This window comes from Acomys minous, assembly GCF_964271855.1.
Source record: "Acomys minous genome assembly, chromosome: 2".
Lineage (NCBI taxonomy): Eukaryota > Metazoa > Chordata > Mammalia > Rodentia > Muridae > Acomys > Acomys minous.
Genome location: NC_140484.1, coordinates 117041003 through 117062311, shown reverse-complemented (window position 1 = coordinate 117062311; position 21309 = coordinate 117041003). Strand labels below are relative to the sequence as shown.

Here is a 21309-nt window from a genome sequence, read left to right as displayed (position 1 = left end):
TGTAAAACTAAACTATCTGTTCTCCAACCCCATCAGAGACTTGAGAAGGAATAAAATTAATTACCTGAGGTCACTAGTCCACTGTCATTGACCTGTGCAGATCTTGTCTGCTGGGCCTGGGGTCTGCGGACCTGGAAGAATGGGCGGACTGCGGTCTACACTGTAGGCAGCCTTGCTTCGGTTCCAGTGCACATCTATGTACAAACGGAACAAAGGAAGAATGAGCCAACAAAGGCTGTTTGAATTCAGAGAAACGTAAATAAAGTGCCAGCCAATAAGCAAGTACTAAGTATTGACAGAGCATCCCCAGAACTTTTCTCAGGACAGACCAGCTTAAACACAGTTGCCTGGCGCTTACTACGGACTGTATCTGGTAAAGCATGAAGGCAAGGCAGAAGGCCAGAGTCAGGGGTCACTGAGCAGACTGGGCTCTATGGCTGTGCTCTGACATCCAACAAGAATAAACACGTCTTATGAGTTACCTTCAATTTATAAGACATACTTATCCTTGTGGGATGTCAAGGGTTTAACACAGGAGGCATGAAATCATGTGCAGGGACAGTCCAGAGGACAAATGCACCTGAGGTACAAGGCCCTCTGCCTCTCTCTCCTGGAGCCTCCTCACAGTTCCCAGAAGGCATCGCTCACCACGTATTTATCACTCTCTTGACCCTGTTCGACACACAACCTTTTAACCTCTTGCTAGTTTATGACCTTGAACAAGTCACTTGATCTTGTTGGGCCTCAGTTTCCCCTTCTTTAAAGATAAGATTAGATAAAATACCTTATGAAAAAATTAGAAATTGTTTGGTGTATATATATATGGGGCTGGAGAGATGGCTCAGAGGTTAAGGGCACTGACTGCTCTCCCAAAGGTCTTGAGTTCAATTCCCAGCAACCACATGGTGGCTCACAACAATCTATAATGAGATCTGGTGCCCTCTTCTGGCCTATAGGTGTACATGCAGGCAGAATACTGTATACATATAATAAACAAAAATTTTTTTTAAAGAAATATAAGAGTGTCCCTCTTATTATTGCACTGTGACTGCCTCTGGAATAACCTTTTAGGGGCAAGTCTGGGAGATATGTGCTGCATTCTGCTCAGCCTCTCTCTACTGACATTCAAGGGACCCTTTCGGGTGTGTATGTGACTGACCCATCTGGCACATGGAGCATTCTTTCACTTGGGACATTTATTTCGTGGCAACAATTCTCCTAACCAGAAATACAAGATTAGAAAACACATGTTGCACATGGTCCTTCCTCCCGGGGCTTATGGCCTCTCCATTTTTTTCCCTCTGAGGCCATGGGTGGTATCAGCCAGCACCAGGCTACTGTGCCATCCTTACAGTCTCCCTGTTCTCACCAGTATGACTAGTCTATTTATCAATTAACCCTCTCCCTGCTCTCCAGATCAAAATATGTCTTCTCCTTCCCCTGGGGAAGCCCTTCTGCTGGCGGAAGTATTTACTGGTTTTGGCCGGATATTAAAGGGCCATGGATCTCAAAAGCAGGGGGAGGTGAGGAGTCCCCCTGGGAAGGTACACATGGCCTTTAAGGGTGCTTTGATGCTTGGCATTTGGGGGGCAATAAAACATCAGTTTTGGAAACCACTCTTTTCTTGGGAGCGTTGTTTTTCTATTGGTGATGTGAAAGATCCTGTTTTAGGCTCCTCTGTTGCCAAGGCTCTGAAATTGCCCTTTCTTGTCTCGTGATTATGTGTCCGCACTGTAAGAACAGTTCCCGAACAAGGACCGCAGGACAGAGGAAGCGCCTTGTATCCACTGGCTCTGCCAAGAGGAGACATTTGGAAGGTTCTGCTCGGAGTTAACACTCTCCCTCCGGCTTGTCCCCTGCAGGTGATCATAAACAGTACCATCACCCCGAATATGACTTTCACCAAAACCTCACAGAAGTTCGGGCAGTGGGCTGACAGCAGAGCCAACACGGTGTTTGGTTTGGGCTTCTCCTCTGAGCAGCAGCTCACGAAGGTATGTGCTCCTCCCTGCCGTGGAATGGGATGCCCTCCTTCCTTCCGCACCGTTGTGCTGTGGAGCTGTGGCCCTGCGGGTGAGGGGAAGCCCTTCCTTAAACAGCAGACTCCTCACAAGCTGAGTAGTCTGTGCATGAGGGGAAGTTCATGTCCAACAAATGCTGTTTCCTTAGACACCCCGAGAAGCTCGGCTGGCCTGGGGGCTCTCTGAGCATCCGTTGTCAGGGAGGGTTGGGGTCAGGTGTAGTTGGAATGTGAAATGTCCCTGCTGGCTCACGGCTTTGGTCCTGCTGATGCTGTTTGGGGAGGTTGTGGAATCTTCAGATGTGGGGCCTCCCTGGAGGAGCGAGCCTTGAGCTTTTGTAGCTTGGCCTCACTTCCTGTCCACTCTCCATGCGGCCACCTTTGACCTCCCCCCACCGTGCCTTCCCAACGTTGATGAGCCACACCCACTTCTTAAGCTATGAACCCTTCCTCCGTTAAGTTGGTTTTTGGAAGGTTTTGTTCCTGGCAGGAAAGAGTACCTGAGTTACCAGGCCATTGGCTATCGTGATGGGCCTCTCCTCCACCCTGTCCCTATGCTGGACTTGTAGTCTGTGACTCTGGAAGGTGGGGTACCCAAGGAGAGCTCAGCCTGTGTCTGCTGTGCTGCTTGATACAGCATTCAGGGCACCTGACGATCCTCCGGCTATCAGACTCTGGTGTCGCCATCTTCAGAGAGACTGCTGGCTCCACAGCCTTCCTAGGTCTGGAGCAGCATGGCTTAGAGAAGGTACTAGACTCAACCTGTGGATCAAGGCCCCGTTGGGGACCACTGACCCTTTCACAGGGTCACCTAAGGCCATCTACATATCAGATACTTACATTACATTACGAGCCAAGTGTAGTGGCACACACCTTTAATCCCAGCACTCAGGAAGGCAGAGGCAGGTGGATTGCTGTGAGTTCAAGGCCAGCCGGATCTACAAAGGGAATCCAGGGCAGCCAACGCTACACAGAGAAATGCTATCTCTAAAAACAAAAACAAAAATCAGTTCATAACCATAGCAAAAGTACAGTTATTAAGTAGCAACAAAGATCATTTTGTGGTTGGGGGGGGTCACCCTAACATGAAGAGCTGTATTTAGGGGTTGAAGCATTAGGAAGGTTGAGAGGCACCAGGTGTGAGTGGCAGGGCTGGCAGACATGTGGCCGTCTCAGACAGTGCAGCCTCTGTTGAAGTGCTACAGCATCTCTGGAAAAAGGGCCCAGTGTGACCAGCTCCTCTTAAGTAGCTAGCTCTTAACTCTGCTCCTCAGTGTTCCTCACTGTACCATTAATAGCTGGATACTTTGTGGGGTCAGAGGTCAGGGTGACTGTGGAGAGCAAGAATGTGACTTGCATAGACCACTAGGCACTTCCCCACCACCACCACCAAGGCCAGTTTACCCATAGGTCTTTTGATCCTATGGAGCTTCTGCCTGGGCACACACACAGAGCCCTTCCTGCTGTGTGGCTCCAAAAGACTTGCCATCTGAAGAGTGGGGATTTCTGAGGAGCATTCATGTGGAATATGACTATTTTGGGGTCTGGTTGACTTGAGCCCAGTAATATTGCTAGTTCCCAACTCTGTTTCTTTCCTTCCCATGTACCCCTGGCCTTGACAGTTTTCCGGGATCCACTGTAGGTCTGAGTCCAGGCTACTTTTCTTGTATACTTGGCTCAGTAGGGGTTCCAAGCTGTGCCCCCAGGGGTCCTGTTGTCGTTCCAGTGGCATCACAGCCCCTCCAGCGCTGGCACCATGCTGTGTACTGTGGAGAGAAGCTTCAGACAAGCCACCAAGGCCTCCTGGATTTGGTGTGACTGCTAGAAGCCAGCCTTCGGACGGTCTTGTAGGGCTGGGATTTCTAAATTTTATCTTGCAATGTTAGGAGGATTTTTAACCCAAAAGTAAAGTGATCAGATTTACATTTCAGAAGTTGATTTTGGTGGCGGTTGTTATTGTTGTTGCTGTTGTTATTATTGTTGTTGTTGTTGTTTCTCCCCTGGAAGCAAGTCAATTCAGTTGAAGGTAGAGCTGATGAAGATTTGAAGAAGAGATGAAGAATATTTAGGAATTTTTAAAAAATTGGCAGAACTCTGTTAGATGGATGAGGAAGGCCAAGAGCCTGCGAAGACGATGTGTAGATGATGGCAACATCCTCTTCTGAAATGAGGAAGGGGACAGTACAGTGCTGTGGTGACAGAGGACTAGCATGCATTCCTGTGGTGACACAGAGGACTAGCATGCAGTGCTGTGGTGACAGAGAGGACTAGCATGCAGTGCTGTGCTGACAGAGGACTAGCATGCAGTGCTGTGGTGACAGAGAGGACTAGCATGCAGTGCTGTGCTGACAGAGGACTAGCATGCAGTGCTGTGGTGACAGAGAGGACTAGCATGCAGTGCTGTGGTGACAGAGAGGACTAGCATGCAGTGCTGTGGTGACACAGAGGACTAGCATGCAGTGCTGTGGTGACAGAGGACTAGCATGCAGTGCAGTGCTGACAGAGGACTAGCATGCAGTGCAGTGATAACAGAGGACTAGCATGCAGTGCTGTGATGACACAGAGGACTAGCATGCAGTGCTGTGGTGACAGAGGACTAGCATGCAGTGCTGTAGTGACAGAGGACTAGCATGCAGTGCTGTAGTGACAGAGGACTAGCATGCAATTCTGTGCTGACAGAGGACTAGCATGCAGTACTGTAGTGACAGAGGACTAGCATGCAGTGCTGTGATGTCACAGAGGACTAGCATGCAGTGCTGTGCTGACAGAGGACTAGTATGCAGTGCTGTGCTGACAGAGAACTAGCATGCAGTGCTGTGGTGACAGAGAGGACTAACATGCAGTGCTGTGGTGACAGAGAGGACTAGCATGCAGTGCTGTAATAACAGAACTAGCATGCAGTGTTGGGATGACACAAAGGACTAGCTTGCAGTGCTGTGATAACAGAGGACTAGCATGCAGTGCTGTGGTAACAGAGAGGACTAGCATGCAGTGCTGTGGTGACAGAGAGAACTAGTATGCAGTGCTGTGCTGACACAGAGGATTCGCATGCAGTGCTGTGCTGACAGAGGACTAGCATGCAGTGCTGTGATGACAGAGGACTAGCATGCAGTGCTGTGGTGACAGAGGACTCACATGCAGTGCTGTGATGTCACAGAGGACTAGTATGCAGTGCTGTGCTGACAGAGGACTAGCATGCAGTACTGTGATAACAGAGGACTAGCATGCAGTGCTGTGATGTCACAGAGGACTAGCATGCAGTGCTGTGGTGACAGAGAGGACTAACATGCAGTGCTTTGGTGACAGAGAGGACTAGCATGCAGTGCTGTAATAACAGGACTAGCATACAGTGCTGTAGTGACAGAGAGAACTAGCATGCAGTGTTGGGATGACACAAAGGACTAGCTTGCAGTGCTGTGATAACAGAGGACTAGCTTGCAGTGCTGTGATAACAGAGGACTAGCATGCAGTGCTGTGGTAACAGAGAGGACTAGCATGCAGTGCTGTGGTGACAGAGAGAACTAGCATGCAGTGCTGTGATGACAGAGGACTAGCATGCAGTGCTGTGGTAACAGAGGACTCGCATGCAGTGCTGTGCTGACAGAGGACTCGCATGCAGTGCTGTGCTGACACAGAGGACTCGCATGCAGTGCTGTGCTGACAGAGGACTAGCATGCAGTACTGTGATGACAGAGGACTAGCATGCAGTGCTGTGGTGACAGAGGACTCACATGCAGTGCTGTGATGACACAGAGGACTCGCATGCAGTGCTGTGCTGACACAGAGGACTAGCATGCAGTGCTGTGGTGACAGAGGACTAGCATGCAGTGCTGTGGTGACTGAGAATGAGGCCGGGACCTCTGTGTGAAATGGAGCAGGCGTTTGTATGGTTTCCAATCCCAAGAGCTGCCGGGTCTGGAGGGGGGATGCTGGAGAGCCCCCATCTTACCCAGTGCTGACCTCCACACCTTCTTCAATTTGCATAGATGATGCTGCAGGCTCAGACTGCTGGGTAAGCATGGGTCGTGTCTTGGCCCATCTCCAAGGTAGATGTTCCTGGCCTTAGAGAACCACTCCTAGCTTCCTGGTACAATCCTTTCATTCTGTAGAGAAACGGGGGTAGTGAGAACAGACAAAGGAGGCTGTCTGTGGAAAAGAATCAAAGGAAAACTGCAAACAAAAACTGGAACAAACTATGAAAGTTCAGTTCTTCCTGCCTTGGAGAATTGAAAAGACCTTGGTCTGTGCTACTTCCAGTTTCTCAAAATGTCCTATTATTTAGGAGGAGTGTCACATCTTCCTGAGTCCTGGACCACACTGGCATCTCTGCCCTGCGACTGTGACCTGCATCTTCACAGAGGTTTCTGAAACCAGCTCTCGACTATGTCCTTCCTCCAGAGTATTTCAGATCAGCTTTTCCTTTCTCTTTGAAGGGGGCGATTAGGCACACACTGATAAATTGCCATGAATTGAGGCTAGCAGCCTCGACAGGGAGCAATTAGCTAGCACAGAGGGAACCTGGGTCTGAAGGCTCCTAAGGCGTTTGTGCTGAGGGGCAGCTGTGACCGAGTATCCCTGACTTCTCAGTGCAGCCACCCACAGGCCTACAGGATTGGTAATCAGACATTGTGGGCTGGAGAACGAAACACCAGTGTGAACACCTTCGCTTAAGAACACTCTATACGTGTTTCTCTCTCTAACCGCCACCCCCCACCCCCAACACCGCAGGAAGACAATAGACATCTTGCTCTTAGCAGCTTCATTGGGAGGACCCCTCCACAACCACGGGCCAGGACGTATCGCACAGAAACGTTCTGCGTTTTAGACAGGCTTTCCAAAAATAATACAAGTTATATATTCCTGGAATCGAATGGAGATCCATGTGTCCACCCACTGGAGAAGACACGGTGCCTCAGCCTACTGAGGAACAACGGAGGATGGGAGCAGGCAGGCTCTGCTAAGATGAGGTTCTGGAAAGAATAGAGGAGCTAGAACCAGGTGGAAGGGTGAGACGGTCACTAAAGTTTAGTATTTCTGGCATCACATTCCCAGTGTTCTGAGTCTGCTACCTCCTCCTCTGCTGCAGACAGAGGGAACACGCTCCTTCATTAGGGGGAATGGCCCAGAATAGAATCTTCTCTGCTCCACAGCAGATGCATCTCAGCCCCCATGCATATATGGCATTTGCCTTCAGCTTCAATAATTTAATCTGGGGTGTGGTGCTTACCTTAATTGTCAACGTGGCACAATGTAGAATCACCTGAAAAGGGTGAAATGAGGAATTGTGTACATGGGGTTGGCCTGTGAGTTTGTCAGTAAGGGACCGTCTTAATTATAATTGATGTGGGAAGACCCAGTCCACCGTGGGCAGCACCATTCCCTAGGCAGCGGCTCCAATACTGTGTGAGAGTCAGGAAACAAGCACAAACGAGCGAGCGAGCGAGCATGCATGCATTCATTTCTCTCTGCTCGTGACTGTGGATAGAACCAGCTACCTCGCGCCCCTGATGCTGTGACTTCCCCACAGAGATAGACTGTAACGTGAAAACGTGATCTAAAACAAACCTTTTCTCCCATAAGCTGCTTTTTGTCAGAATATAACCTCAGCAACAAAAATGAGACTAGGGCAGGGGCCCAGTGAGCTGGCCGCTCAGTTGGCAAAGGCGTCTGCCTCCATGCCTAATGACCGCCACACGCTTGCCATGGTGTATGTGTACACACACACAATAAATAAATAATGAATAACAAAAAAATTAATCCATAACCCACATGTCCTTTTCCAGTCCCTTTATTTATTCGGTATAGTAAGAGTATTACCCAGAACTCTGTCTCCTCTTGGTCATCTGATCTAAGGGCCAACCTTCTTCTACTTGGGGGCTGTTAGTCGTCCTTTTGATGTGTTTTAGTTAGAGTGCTTTTGGCTGCTGAGTAACAGGAAATAGAACCACAGCGCTTAACCGTATGGGATTATTCTTACTATGCGAAGTCCCCGAGGCAGGCTGTTGCTGGACTGTGTGCTGACTTGAATAAGAATAGCCCCTATAGGCTCATGTATTTGAATGCTTAATCCTCAGAGAGTGGCACTATTTGAGAAGGATTAGAAAGATTAGGGGGTGTGGCCTTGCTGGAGGAAGGGTGTCAGTGGGAGTGGGCCTTGAGGTGTCCTAAGCCCACAGCAGGCTCCACGTCTCTCTCTCTCTGCTTATGGATCAGGATCTAGGTCTCAGCTACTGCTGCAGCACCGTACACCCCACCATGGTCCCCACCATGCTGACAGTGAACTAACCCTCCCAAACTAACCAAGTCCCCAGTCAAGTGCTTGGTTTTATAAGAGTTGCCCTGGTCATGGTGCCTCTTCACAGCAATATAAACAATGACTAAGGTGTGTGTGTGTGTGTGTGTGTGTGTGTGTGTGTGTGTGTGTGTGTGTGTTTGAGACAGGTCTCACTATGTAGCTCAGGCTGGCCTCAAATTTGTCATCCTCTTGCCTCTGCCTTCTGAGTGCTGGGATTAGAGGTGTCCAACACCATGCATAGCTATGGCAGCAGTATTGAGAAGAGATCCTGGGGTAGTCAAGACTGGAAGTGTGACGAGTTAGGAAGCTATTGTGCAAACCCAGGTTGGAGATGACAGTGGCTTAGACCGGGACAGAGGTGGGAGTGTCCAAAACTGACCAGATTCAGGACATACTGTAAAAGAGGGCTCGAGCAAATGCTTTTTTCACAGGACTTGCCTTGGTCACGGTGCTCCCTCACAGCAGCAGAACGGCGGCGGCCGAGATGCGCAGCTCCACGCTGTCGGCTGTGAGAGCTCGGTGCCTTTTGCTGTGTTGGCTTCTCCTTTTCCTGGTCTGTCTTCTCAAGCTCTGCTTGTCACGCCTGCATTCATGGGAGGGAGCAGAGGGTGGTGCCCAGCCCATCACTCCAAAACTAAACAACTAAATGATAAAGTAGGTTGCCATGATCAACCTAGACCAGCTCTTATCCCTCGTCACTGTTCCAGGCAGCTATGAGGTTCTGTTAAACGAATAGGAAAGAAAATAGTCATTTAAAAAAAGATTTATTTATTATTATGTATACAGTGCTCTGTCTGAATGTACACCTGCAGGCCAGAACAAGGTATCAGATTATAGATGGTTGTGAGCCACCATGTGATTGCTGGGAATTGAACTCAGGACCTCTGGAAGAGCAGTCAGTGCTCTTAACCTCTAAGCCATCTCTCCAGCCCCAAAAATGTCATTTTTTTTAAAAAGAGAAGCAATAGGGTTCAGGTCTCCAAGAGCAGCCCCACCCCAAAATAGCCATATACGAGGTCAGCAGTCTAGTTTTTCATAAGTGATGGCAATTTTTTATTAAAATTATTGTAACTTTAGAAACTTTAAAAAATGACTTCAGAATTTTTAAAAAATGTACTTGGCAATATATTTCAGAAAACTCTGTTTTTTTTCAATACCCCCTGATCCACGAGTTTCACTATAGGGAACTGTAAGGAAATATTGGTGGCAAGATACAGCTACTACCAGGATTTTCTTGCAGGATCAGAGAAAGAAATAAACAGATAAACTAAAACTCCAACATAAGGAAACTAGTTAACTAGGTGTGGTGACACATGTCTTTAGTCCCAGCACTCAGGAGTCAGAGACAGACAGATCTCTGTAAGTTCCAGGCCAGCCAAGGCTACATAGTGAGACCCTGTATTTAAAAAAAGAAAAAACACGGGCTGGAGAGATGACTCAGCGGTTAAGAGCACTGCCTGCTCTTTGAAAGGACCTGGGTTCAATTCCCAGCACCCACATGGAAACTCACAACTGTCTGTAACTCCAAGATCTGACACCCTAACACCAATACACTAAATTAAAATTAAATAAAAAATATTAAAATAAAATAAATTAAAAAAAGAAAGAAAAAAAAAGGAAATTGATTAAATAGCCCTTTGTGTCCTTCAGGATAATATCATGCAGCAGTTAAAATAATTTAGTAGAAGATCGTATAAATGCTTAGAACAGTTAATGCCACATTATTAATTTCAAAAGTGGTTATGAAATGAGATTATACAGTATCATTTCCTTTTTAAAGAGGATTGATGAATGCTTATGTGCACAAAGAAGTCTCTCGGAGGCTTATGTGGGTACTGCTCACCTCTAGGTGACAAGGCCACGGCTTTGAAAACATCCCTTGCTGGGGCTGCTGACATGAAAGTGCAAAGGGAAAGCTGACGCCACAGACTACCCTCCAGACACAATAATACAAAAAAATTAAAACAATATTTTTTTCTAAGTTCACGAGCCTATGTGCTTTGTAATATAACAAGGGAGAAATATTAGAAAGCTTTAGACCCAGAGGCGAGCTCCACAGATGATAACTTTTGGGGTCTTCCGTGCCTGCCTCTACTCTCCCAGTAGTCGGGAGCTATGAAAGGAAGCCATCTCCCACCATCCTCACAGGGCCTTGGGCTGGTTCCAGTCTTTCATTATTGCAGATAATGCTAGGATTATGATCATTATATTAAAGGCCCCTTTTTTTTCATATTCTCGATTATTTTCTCTGCGGTTTCCCAGAAGCGATACCACTGCATCGGCAGGTATGAATATTTTTGTCAATCACAATATGTACTTCCAAATTGCTTCTCAGTGGGGCTGTACCAAAACACGTACCAAAGCAGAAAGCTCTGGCCAGCACCGGCCTGAGGGTTGCATTTAGCGTGTGCTAATTTTACAGGCAAAGAATGGCTCCTCATTATTTTGCCTCAGATTTCCAGCTAGGCTGAACAATCCCCTTACAGATTGCTTATTCGCTTTATTTTTACTCAGGAATTTCTCCTTTTTTTTTTTTTCTATTGGCATTTTTGTACTTTTCTTTTATGTTGTATGAAATCTGTCAAAAAGTAATGCTCCTTTTTTATGTTGTCCCGTCCTGGCCGAGGACATTTCCCCTGGCTGTTGTTTCCTTTCTGAGTTAGTAGGGATTTTTTGGTTTGGGTTTGGATTTTTTATTATTATTATTATTATTATTATTATTATTATTATTATTATTATTATTATTTTCTTTCTATATTCAAGAGCTCTGCATTGTTATACAGTCAAACCTGTCACTTCTGTGATTTTCTTTCATGTCTTCCAAGTTTACAAAATTACTCGCCTACCCCTCATGCACCAGTTTGATAAATGTTCGATTCTGTTTGCACTCGGGTTTTTTTCTTTTCTTCTTCTTTTTTTTTTTTTTTTTTTTAGGTTGATCTTTTTCATAACTGCCTTTTAATTCATCAGGAGCTGAGCACACTTGTCTCCCGCTCACCGTAGCTGAGTCAGCTTCCTCACTAAGTTACTGCTCTCTTTGGCCACAAGCTCACTTTTGTCCAGTCCTCACGGCTCTGTCCGCTCTCTCCTGTATTGACTCGTGGCTCCCAGATGTGTTGTGTTTGTTTAGGGTTTTTTGATGTTGTTGCTTTGGGGATTCGCTTTTGTTTTTTTGAGCTAGGGTCTACCGTTACAGTCCAGGTTTAGAATTCATTGTGCAGGCAAGGCTAGGTGGCTTTGAACTCTGAGTGATCCTCTTGCCTCAGTGCTGAGGTTGTGGCATGAGCCGCCATGCTCAGCCTATAATACATTTTAAATAAGAGTCTGATAGGACTTCTCCTGCCTACAAATATGTGTTTTTATTATTTTATGCATGAGTGTTTTGCCTGCACATTATGTAGGAGCGCCATATGCGTGCAGTACCTGAGGAGGCCAGAAGAGGGCATCAGAAACCCTTGGAACTGGAGGTTGTGACCTGCCATGTGGGTGCTGGGAGCCAAAGTCAACAAGTGCTCCCAATAGCTAAGCCATCTCTCCGCCCCATTCTCCTATTTTGTTACTTTAAAACCTTTTCGGTATACAACCCCCGCACTCCCCATCCCCCACCCCACACCCGCTGAAATTTTCTTTTGAGTTTGTGTCTGTCAGAATGTAAACAAAATCCTGCGCAAACTTAAAGAGTTCCTTTGTGGAGAGGGATCGAGTCTTTGATGCGATTTTTACTTTCTCAGTAGACGACAGGAGCCCCTAGCACAGCTGTGCCCGTTCCCTGCCTGGGGCAGGGTGGGGCAGTTTTCTGCTTTTAGATGCTAAAGAGGGAGTAGTATTAAGCCATCCATTCCCAGTGAGACCCGAGTGCTTAAGCAGCAGGTAATGATTTTCCTCTGTCCGCTTTAAAGTGGTCAAGTCTGAAGTTTGCTTAGTGGGCCTGGGGGATTGGGGGGGCGGGGGGCGGGGACGCTGCCTGGACGCCCTTTCTGCTCACACAGGGGCTCTGGGCTTGCCAGTGTTCCTGAAGCAGGCTCAGAGGAGAGAGCCTGTGCTCAGCCATAAAGGAACACTCATCAAAACCCAGAATCCTGGGGGTCTGGCAGCCTGCTGGTTTTTCCTGTTCCTCGGTCGCTGTTTTACCCTTTCTTTCTAGATTTGTAATACCCGCGTTATCTGTAGGTCATCCTCTGGGCTAACAGCACACTGCTAAGGAAGCTTAGTTCCCTTGCCTGCCAGTGCTGACACCATCGATCGCCCTGTGGCTTCAGCATCTTTTCCTAAGATTCTCTACGTGTTCACTTTAAGTTGTATGTGTGTGTGTGTGTGTGTGTGTGTGTGTGTGTGTGTGTGTGGAGTTGGAGTTGCGGGTGGTTGTGAGCCACCCTCCCTGGGTGCTAGGGACCAGGAACAAACTCATGCCCCCTACAGGAGCACCTCTGAACTGCTGAGCCCTCTCTCTAGCCCTCACTTTAGGGTTTTTAAATTATGGAAATATTAAAACATGTTTTTAAAAATATATACAGAACATAGACTAATAAACTCTGCATATCAGCTAGATTTCAGTTTTAATTGCATTATTTGCCTTTTTTTTTTTCCGGTAACAAATGCCACCTAAAGAAGGGTTGCTTTCAGGGTACAGGGTTAAGGAAGACCAGAAGCGGCTGGCTGGTCCCATTGCATCTGCAGACAGGAAACAGAGAGATGCATGTGGGTTCTCACCACCACCACCACCACGACCCCACCTCTATGTTTCCCCAGATCCCAGGCCGTAGGATCTACATTCAGGGTGTGTCTTCCTTCCTCGGTTAAGCCTCTTGGGAGACACCCCCACAGACGTACAAAGGTGTGTCTCCTAGGTGGCTACAAATCGAATCAAGCTGACAGTGAAGATTAATCGCCATGTTAATTAACATGTTTGTCTTTCTTGCTGAAACATCTAAAAGCAAATTACATGATAATTGAAGATCTGATCATAGGCAATTTACTGTTTTGAACCTAAAATTCCCCCCTAACACTTTAGGTTTCTAGGGGTTTGTTGTTGTTTTTGTTTGTTTGGGTTTTGTTTGTTTGTTTTTTCTTGTTGTTGTTACTGTTGCTGCTGCTGCTGCCACAGCAGGACAGGATCTCATTGTGTATGCACCAGGCTGTCCTCCACCTCTTTATGTGGCATGAGCTGGCTTTGAACTGTCAATTCTCTCCCCGAAGCCTCCCAAGTTCTGGGCCTACAGGTGTGCATCACCACATCCAGCCTTGTTTTCCTGGTTCATGGCATTAACTTATAAGTTCCTGAATTCCTTAGATGGCACTTATGGACTTCCCCGTGGGACTTGTGTGGAGGGGCTGTGTTTCTCATGTTGTCCGCCATAGGACTTTACCCCTGGGCTTCCTCTTAGTTACTGCCCTCCAGCTAGCGTCAGGAACTTTGAACCTGGTTCCAGTCTGACTGTGGCCAATGATGTTTATTGGACAAAGGAGTGTCTTATCTTTGTTTCCTTTCAATGACGGATGAAAACTTTCTGCCATTTGTACAGAATTTATACACTTAAAATGGATGCAGAGTAATAAAGGTGGGTGCTGGATAATGGCCATGAATAAGATTAAAGTAAGCCCCTAATAACTGTTCTGCATGTTCAGTTTGCAGAGAAGTTTCTGGAGGTAAAGGAGGCTGCCAGGCTCGCCAGAGACAAGTCCCAGGAGAAAACCGAGACCTCCAGTAATCATTCCCAAGTAAGTAATTTGTCCCTGAAGTAAATGTGAGTGTGTCAGTAATTGAGACTCCTTATTCCTTGTCACTCCTGGCAAGAAATAGGTAATTTTAGCAGCAGGACATTCTGAAGGCGGATTTCAACTATTAGCCTGCTGTCAGTGAGATGAAAGTGACAGGTTTCCAGGAGCCCTTGGAATGTCTCAGGTGCAGTAGTGTATTTTTGACAGGAAACTGTTGATACACTCAGAGCTGCCTGTTTGCAGCCCGTGAAGAGCTTCTGCAGTCACTGTGTTTAAAGGTCAGGGCGCAGCCTGATGGTAGAGTGCTTACTCAAGACCAGGGTTTGTTCCCAGCATTGCAAAGGGGGCGGGGCTTGGTCAGTGCGCAAAGCCTGCAGTGCTGGGTCAAGGACAGTGCTGTGCTGTCTTGAGCTCTAGCAAGCTTGAGGACAGGCCGTGTTTAAATGTCAGTGGTAAGGCAGTGCAAAGTCCACAGCAGGATGCTTTTCAGTGAACGCAGGCCCCTCCTGCTCCTTAGGGAAAGTGCTTGATACCAGAGAGCTCCAGGCCTCTCCCTGTCTTTGTGAAAGGCAGGGGGGAGATGGTACTCCCCTGCGTCTAAGGAGATCCAGCTATTTGCCAGGATTTACGTAGTCTGTCTGTTTAAAAGCATGACAATAATGGCTGTAAAGGGCTCGCTTTTAACTTGAGATAAAAAAAAAATTCCAGCCTGCCTGGTATACCTATCATCATATGGTAGGGAAAGAGACTCCAGGGCCAGGCCTGAGAGAGTGATGGTTGAGACGGACAACCTGGATGGCTGCCTCGTGCACCTGTGCGTTGGGTACAGAGAGAAGCCTGGAGCTCCTGTGAGATGCGGAATTCTGGGTTATTTATCGTCCGTCTCATTAACTCTGTGGCCAGTTGCCGTCAGTTGTCACCTGACTGACTGTTGATGGGGAGTTGATGTGAGGAAGATGTGCAGGCTCTGAGACGGCGGCCGTGTAGCACAAGGCTGCTGGGGGAAGGCCAGCTTGGCCTTGGGAGCTGTGATGCAAGTGAGAAAGAGGACAGCTCCAAGGAGAGAGCCAGGAGGGCGAGGCGTCTGAGATAGTCACGTTCAACACTCTGGACTTGACCGTGAGCCAAGCAGAGCAGCTGATGCCTAGAAAGCAAGGGAAAGAGAAGGTCAGGAGCGAGAGCCCTCAGCATCACCGGCCAGAGGTGGAGCAGAGAGCCCCAGGGCCCTGCGTCTGCCGGCAGACTGCTGGCTGGAACGGTTGGCACAGGCAGAACCCAGGTCTGTCTGGAGTTACATATCCGTTTTGGGCTCGTTACAGAAAAGATGCTACAGGAGGAGTTATGTATTGAGTGTGTGCTAAGCTTCAGGTGGCTGCGGATATCCCTGAACCTTTCTAAATAGTGCTCGATCCAAGTGACAGTTTGACTTAGTATAGTAATTACTGAGTAAGCACTGAGTTCTTGAAAAGGAAATGTGGGTAGAAACTACAGACATTTTTCTCTCTCTCTTTTTTATCTGTTTTATGCTTAGTCATGTGTGTGTGTATGTGTCTGTGTGTGTGTATGTCTGTATGTCACATGTGTGCTTTTACATTTAATCATATATATATATATATATATATATATATATGTCTATATCACATGTTCAGGGGTGGTTTTACATATAATCATGTGTGTATGTGTGTCTGTGTGTCATGTGTTGGGGGATGGTGCCAGAGCAAGCCAATAGCATCAGATTCACTGGCGCTGGAGTTGTAGGCTGTTATAAGTCACCTGATGTGCATACTGAAAATTGAACCCTGGTCTTCTGCGAGAGTACTGTACACTCCTTTTGTTGTTGCTTTTATTCTTTCTTTTTGTTTGTCTTTAGGACAGGGTTTCTCTGTGTGGCCTTGGCTGTCCTGGAACTTGCTCTGTAGACCAGGCTGGCCTCCAATTCAGAGATCTGCCTGCTCTGTGTCCTATGTGCCAGGATTAAAGGCGTGTGCCACCACTGCCTGGCTAAAATATGCACTCTCATTCTTAATCCATCTCTCCGGCCCACACACCCCACGGGCATTTTAAAAGGGTCCACTTACAGAAATGATGCCTGGTGTAGGAAGTTCTAATGTACTTTCTGAATACTACATTTTATAATGGTATCTTTATACTTAAATATCTGCATTTATCAGAGAGGTTTTGTCACAGTATATTCTTTTTGGCAGGACCTGTAATCCCAGCACTCAGGGAGGCAGAGGCTGGCAGATCTCTGTGATCTATTTAGAAAGCCTGGTCTACAGAGCAAATCCAGGACACCCAAGGATACACAGAGAAACCCTGTCTTAAAAATGAAACAAGCAGTGTCACCTCCCCCACCCCCAAAGATTATCTTGTTGGATAAATGTACCTCATAGATATTGGGTAGAAATGAGAGAGAAGGGGTAATACCAAAGAAATACAGGGCTAAGAGATGGCTCAGAGGTTAAGATCACTGACTGTTTTTCCATAGGTCCTGAGTTCAATTCCCAGCAACCACATGGTGGCTCACAGCCATCTCAAATAAGATCTAGTGCCCTCTTCTGGCCTGCAGGTGTACATGCAGGCAGAACACTGTATACATAATAATAAATAAATATTTTTAAAAAGAAAGAAATACAGCATAGCATACTGTCAAGAAGGAAATGAAGCCCTCTTGCCCTTAGGCTCGGGCTGTAGCTCAGTGGTAGACTCCTTGCCTAATGAGCACAAGCCCTGGGTTCAAGCCCCAGCACTGGAAAGCAAGCACAAAACCATGTGCTGCATCACCACTGGAGCTGGTCAATGGCGTTTATTACTCCTTTCCAGCACATTTTTATTGCTCTTTTTAGCCTTCTAATAAATGGCTCTGCAAGTCATGAGCGTTTTCCCTGGTTCCCAGTACTCCCTTTCAAAACTGTTTTAATGTCCAGTTTTGTCACGACTCGTTCCTTGACCTCTTATAATTTGGGACAGCTTTGGTTTTTCTGTTTTTTCCCACTCACATACGTGCCATGGTTATGAGCGTCCCTGCTGACCCTTGAGCATTTGATCACTTCTCTGCATGGGTCGAGGTGTGGGCATCTAAAGCACTGAGGCGCTCCATGCTGTTAGCTGACGCAGTGAGGAAGGCCTTTTCTTCCCACACCTCACTAAGAAAACTTGTCGGTTTCACAGGTGAAATGTGTATCTCCATTAGGTTTTTCCACTTCTAGTGATATTAAATGTTTTTATGCTTATTGGTTATATGCAGTTCTTCTTTTGTAATTATCAATAGTCTTTCTTAACTTTCTAAAAGAATTAAAGTATTCATATATTGATTTCTAAGGGTTTTACAAATTTTAATGTAGTATTGAAGATGTAATAACAATAGTTTTATTATTCTTTCAGAATTCCATACAATGTATTTTGATCACATTCACCCCTTAATTCCTCCCATATCCACCCCCCACCTCCTCCCCCCCCAAAGATTGTTCTTTTTTTTTTTTTTCCAAAAAAACAAAAACCACACACCAAGTCCAATTTTTGCTTCCCTTGTACTCTGGGAGGTAAGACTGCCCACCAGAGTGAGGCCACATTTTTAAAGAAAACTGATTCTTCCTTGCTGGAATATTGACAAGCTTGATCAGGTATGCAAAGCGTGTTCAGACAACCACAGCTGTTGGTTTTATGTACTTTTTTTTTCAAGACAGGGTTTCTCTGTGTAGCCTTGGCTGTCCTGGACTCGCTTTGTAGACCATGCTGGCCTCAAACTCACAGTGATCCACCTGCCTTTGCCTCCCGAGTGCTGGGATTAAAGGCGTGCGCCACCACACCTGGCTTGTACTTTTTAACAGATGTGAAAATCTTAGGTGTGTACTGTATAAGGAACCTCAGTGACCAGTTGTTTTATTATGGCCCCTAATTCTGCTCCCATGTTTTAAAGGAAATACAAGGTATCTGAATCCATCTAAAACCTATTTCAGGATCTAACAAGAAAAAGTGAGGCCTCTTGAGCCAGGAGATGGCTCAGCGGGTAAGAGAACTTCTGTGTGAGCCTGATCACCTCAGAGCTTACGTCCAGTCCAGGAAGCCTGCAGTGGAAGAAGAGACTGGACTCCTCAAAGTTGTTCTCTGATCTCCACATACATGCTTCTGCAAGCATGTGTGTGTGTGCGTGCGCGCACACGCGCGTACACACACACACTACATATAAATAAAATCCTTATTTTAGTTTTCAAAATCGACTCGAGACTATAATCATGGAAAAGGTTTTAATATCTGCTGCATGTATTTTCCCCAGGCTTCTGTTCGCATTTTTATTTTGTTTCTGACTTCTGTTCTGTAATGCAGAAATTTAAGTTAGTCATATTTATACATTATTCTCTTCAAACTGCCTATATGCCTGTTGGAGGCTGAGTAAGGTCTAAGGTCTTATTCAAGACCAGATGAGGTTCCTCCCCCTTGTGTCTAGGCTTTTAACAGAAACCACTTCAGGGTATTGATAACAATGCTAAGCAGTATCGAAGCTAGCAAACGCCATATCTGGTTCCTGCATTTCCTAACTCCGCACAGCCCCCCGGACCTGTCTGTTCACGCTGTCTCTGACACTTTCTGTGCCCTCAAGAATTCGCTGCCTCTCAGTCTCTGTTGTTGTAGCTGTCCCTTTGTCGATAGTAACTTCTGTCCTGGGGTATCCAAGCTTGGCAGGAATTGAATAGAAAATAGGAATATAAAGGTTGAATGGCAGAGCTGTGAGTGGTGGCCCGGATATTATCTTGTCAGCAAATCATAGTTTACAAACTCTATGTGGAGGTTCAGGGCCCTTGGGCCGCGTGATTGGTTATTTGGTCAGCCGTTCCGCCGATTGGACTACACTGCACTCTGGTTCAATGAGTGGGTTTGTCCAGACTCATAAACACATATTTCCTCATTATGCCTAATTTGCTGCCAATGTAAGGACAAGCTGTAACATGTGGAGATAATTCACTTTGGCCAGGAATCTGGGTGTGACACCCCATCTTCCACTCAGGCATCCAGCGTCAACGGGACGGACGACGAAAAGGCCTCACATGCGAGTCCAGCTGACACACACCTCAAGTCCGAGAATGACAAGCTGAAGATCGCTTTGACGCAGAGGTGAGGCCGCTTCAAAAACCCCACACCCTCCCTGCTCTGTCCCCCACCTTTCCTAGAAGCCTTTCCCGCTGGGCAGGCTTTCAGCAACCCGAAGCGAGCCCCGGCAGTGTCAGTCAGCGTGTATGCGTGTGTGAGTGTGAGGAAGCGTGTATGGAGGATACAGTCGTGTGCGGTTATGTGTGTGAGAGTCCGTGCTGTGTCTCTAGCTGTGTTTCGGTTTTGAAGAGGAACACTTGTCATTTACAAGAGTCTTAAACATCCGAGTATATAAAAGCCACAGAAATGGCAGCTGTCTCTTTGAGAAGCCCACAGCTGCGCTCTCACGTGTGTCCCGTGCCTCTTAGGCACGGTGGTTCAGATCTGTGTTAAAATACCCTGCAGTGAGCTCGTTCTGCGCCTGGCGATGGTCTGAGCTCGCTGTGCCTGCTTCTGCTTCCCAAGTGCTGGGATCATAAGCGTGCGTTACTCCAACGTGATTTTTGAGGGTCGCAAGTGAATAACTTAACACATAAATATATTATTTCTTGCCTTTAAATTTTTTTATGGGGGAAAAAGAGAGGGGGAAAAATTATGGAGACTAGAGAGATGGCTCACCAGTTAAGAGTCTTTGCTGCTCTAGCAGAGGACATTTGTGCCATTGCCAAACCCACAGTGGGGGCTCATAACTGCCTGTAATTCCAGCTGCAGCGGACCCAGCATACACACATACACACATACACATACATACACACGCGCGCGCGCGCGCACACACACACCTACACACACATACACATACATACACACATACACACACACACATACACACATATACACACACGTGCACACACACACATACACACATACACGCGCGCACACACACACACATACACACATACACACACATACACACACACACACATACACACACACACATACACACACACACATACACACATATACACACACGTGCACACACACACATACACACACACATACACACATACACACACATACACACACACACATACACACACACACACACACACACACACACACACACACACACACACGGCCTTCCGTTGAGACGTGCTAAGGAGCCAGGGTGGTCTGCAAGGTTTAGTCTCTTCTAAGGTTCTGTATGTTAACAAGGCCCCACCCTGATATCAAGAAGACTCCCATTTTAAATGACAACACCAGCTATCCTATGTGTTTCTGGGCCTTCAGGGCTGGCCCTTGACTCTGTCAGAATTACTCAGCTTCCCTGGCTGAGGGCTTTGGCCATATAGGAGCCGTGTCACCTTCAGGCCTATCCAGTCTAAATTCCCCCATTGGACTAGTGAGGAAACTAGGCCCAGTTAGTAAAGTGACTCCTGCCCAAGGTCACATGACGAAAAGCAATCGTCTCCGTGTCCCAGCACTGCCCTGTTTGCGCTTTATCTCTGTGGATACAGTCTCTTTGGGATACAGACCCACAGCTTCAGCCTGGAGCCCCGCAGAGCACAGCCATTCACTGCCCCAGCTCAGCGGCCTGCCTGCTATATGGAACTTAATTCCCAAGATCTGACCTAGAAATCCCAGGCTTTGAGACCCCACCTCCTGTGCCTGGATGCTGAGTCTTTTTTAGATGCTTCAAAGAAAAAAAAACTGACCAGTCTCTTTGCTTGCCAGGTGACTGTGAGGGCTATTTTTGGTTGCTTAAGTCCCAGTGGGATACCCCAATGAAAATATTTCAATCCTAAAAATAAATTTTTTCAAATCCAGGTTCAGTGAAAAGTGAGGCAGAGGAACAGCCATGAAGCCATTTTCCCTAAATCACCTTAATCCTCAGTTGTCACCTCTAAAATTCATCAGATAAAAACATTTTACCGGGTTTCTCATTCTGCATGAAGCATTTAAAACTGCAAGCAGGCATTTCCCGATCACATCATAGATTCGTGGGGTGGGAAGATAGCATTTTGTTCAGATATAGTTGTATGTATTTAGATGTTTTCCTTTGTCTTAGAGAAAGGACACCCCTCAGCTGGGTAGGAATTTTCCTTGTGTATGAGTGTGCATGTTCCTGTGTGTGCAGGTGTGAGTGAACTTGAATGAATATGTGTGCATGTGTGGTGTGTGTCTTTGTGTGTATGTGGTATGTGTGTGTTTGTGTATACGTGTGTGTGTGTGTGTGTGTGTGTGTGCATGT

At 46.8% G+C, this 21309-nt stretch overlaps 1 protein-coding gene across 1 annotated transcript in view; it reads left to right on the top strand.

Moving 5' to 3' along the window:
• The window catches only part of HOMER2 (homer scaffold protein 2), a 109348-nt gene that overhangs the window by 73586 nt on the left and 14453 nt on the right, over positions 1 to 21309 (top strand). Inside the window, 3 exon segments of the mRNA XM_084756285.1 lie at positions 1863 to 1994; positions 13941 to 14033; positions 19006 to 19145. Of these exon segments, the coding sequence (XP_084612411.1) occupies positions 1863 to 1994; positions 13941 to 14033; positions 19006 to 19145 (365 nt within the window).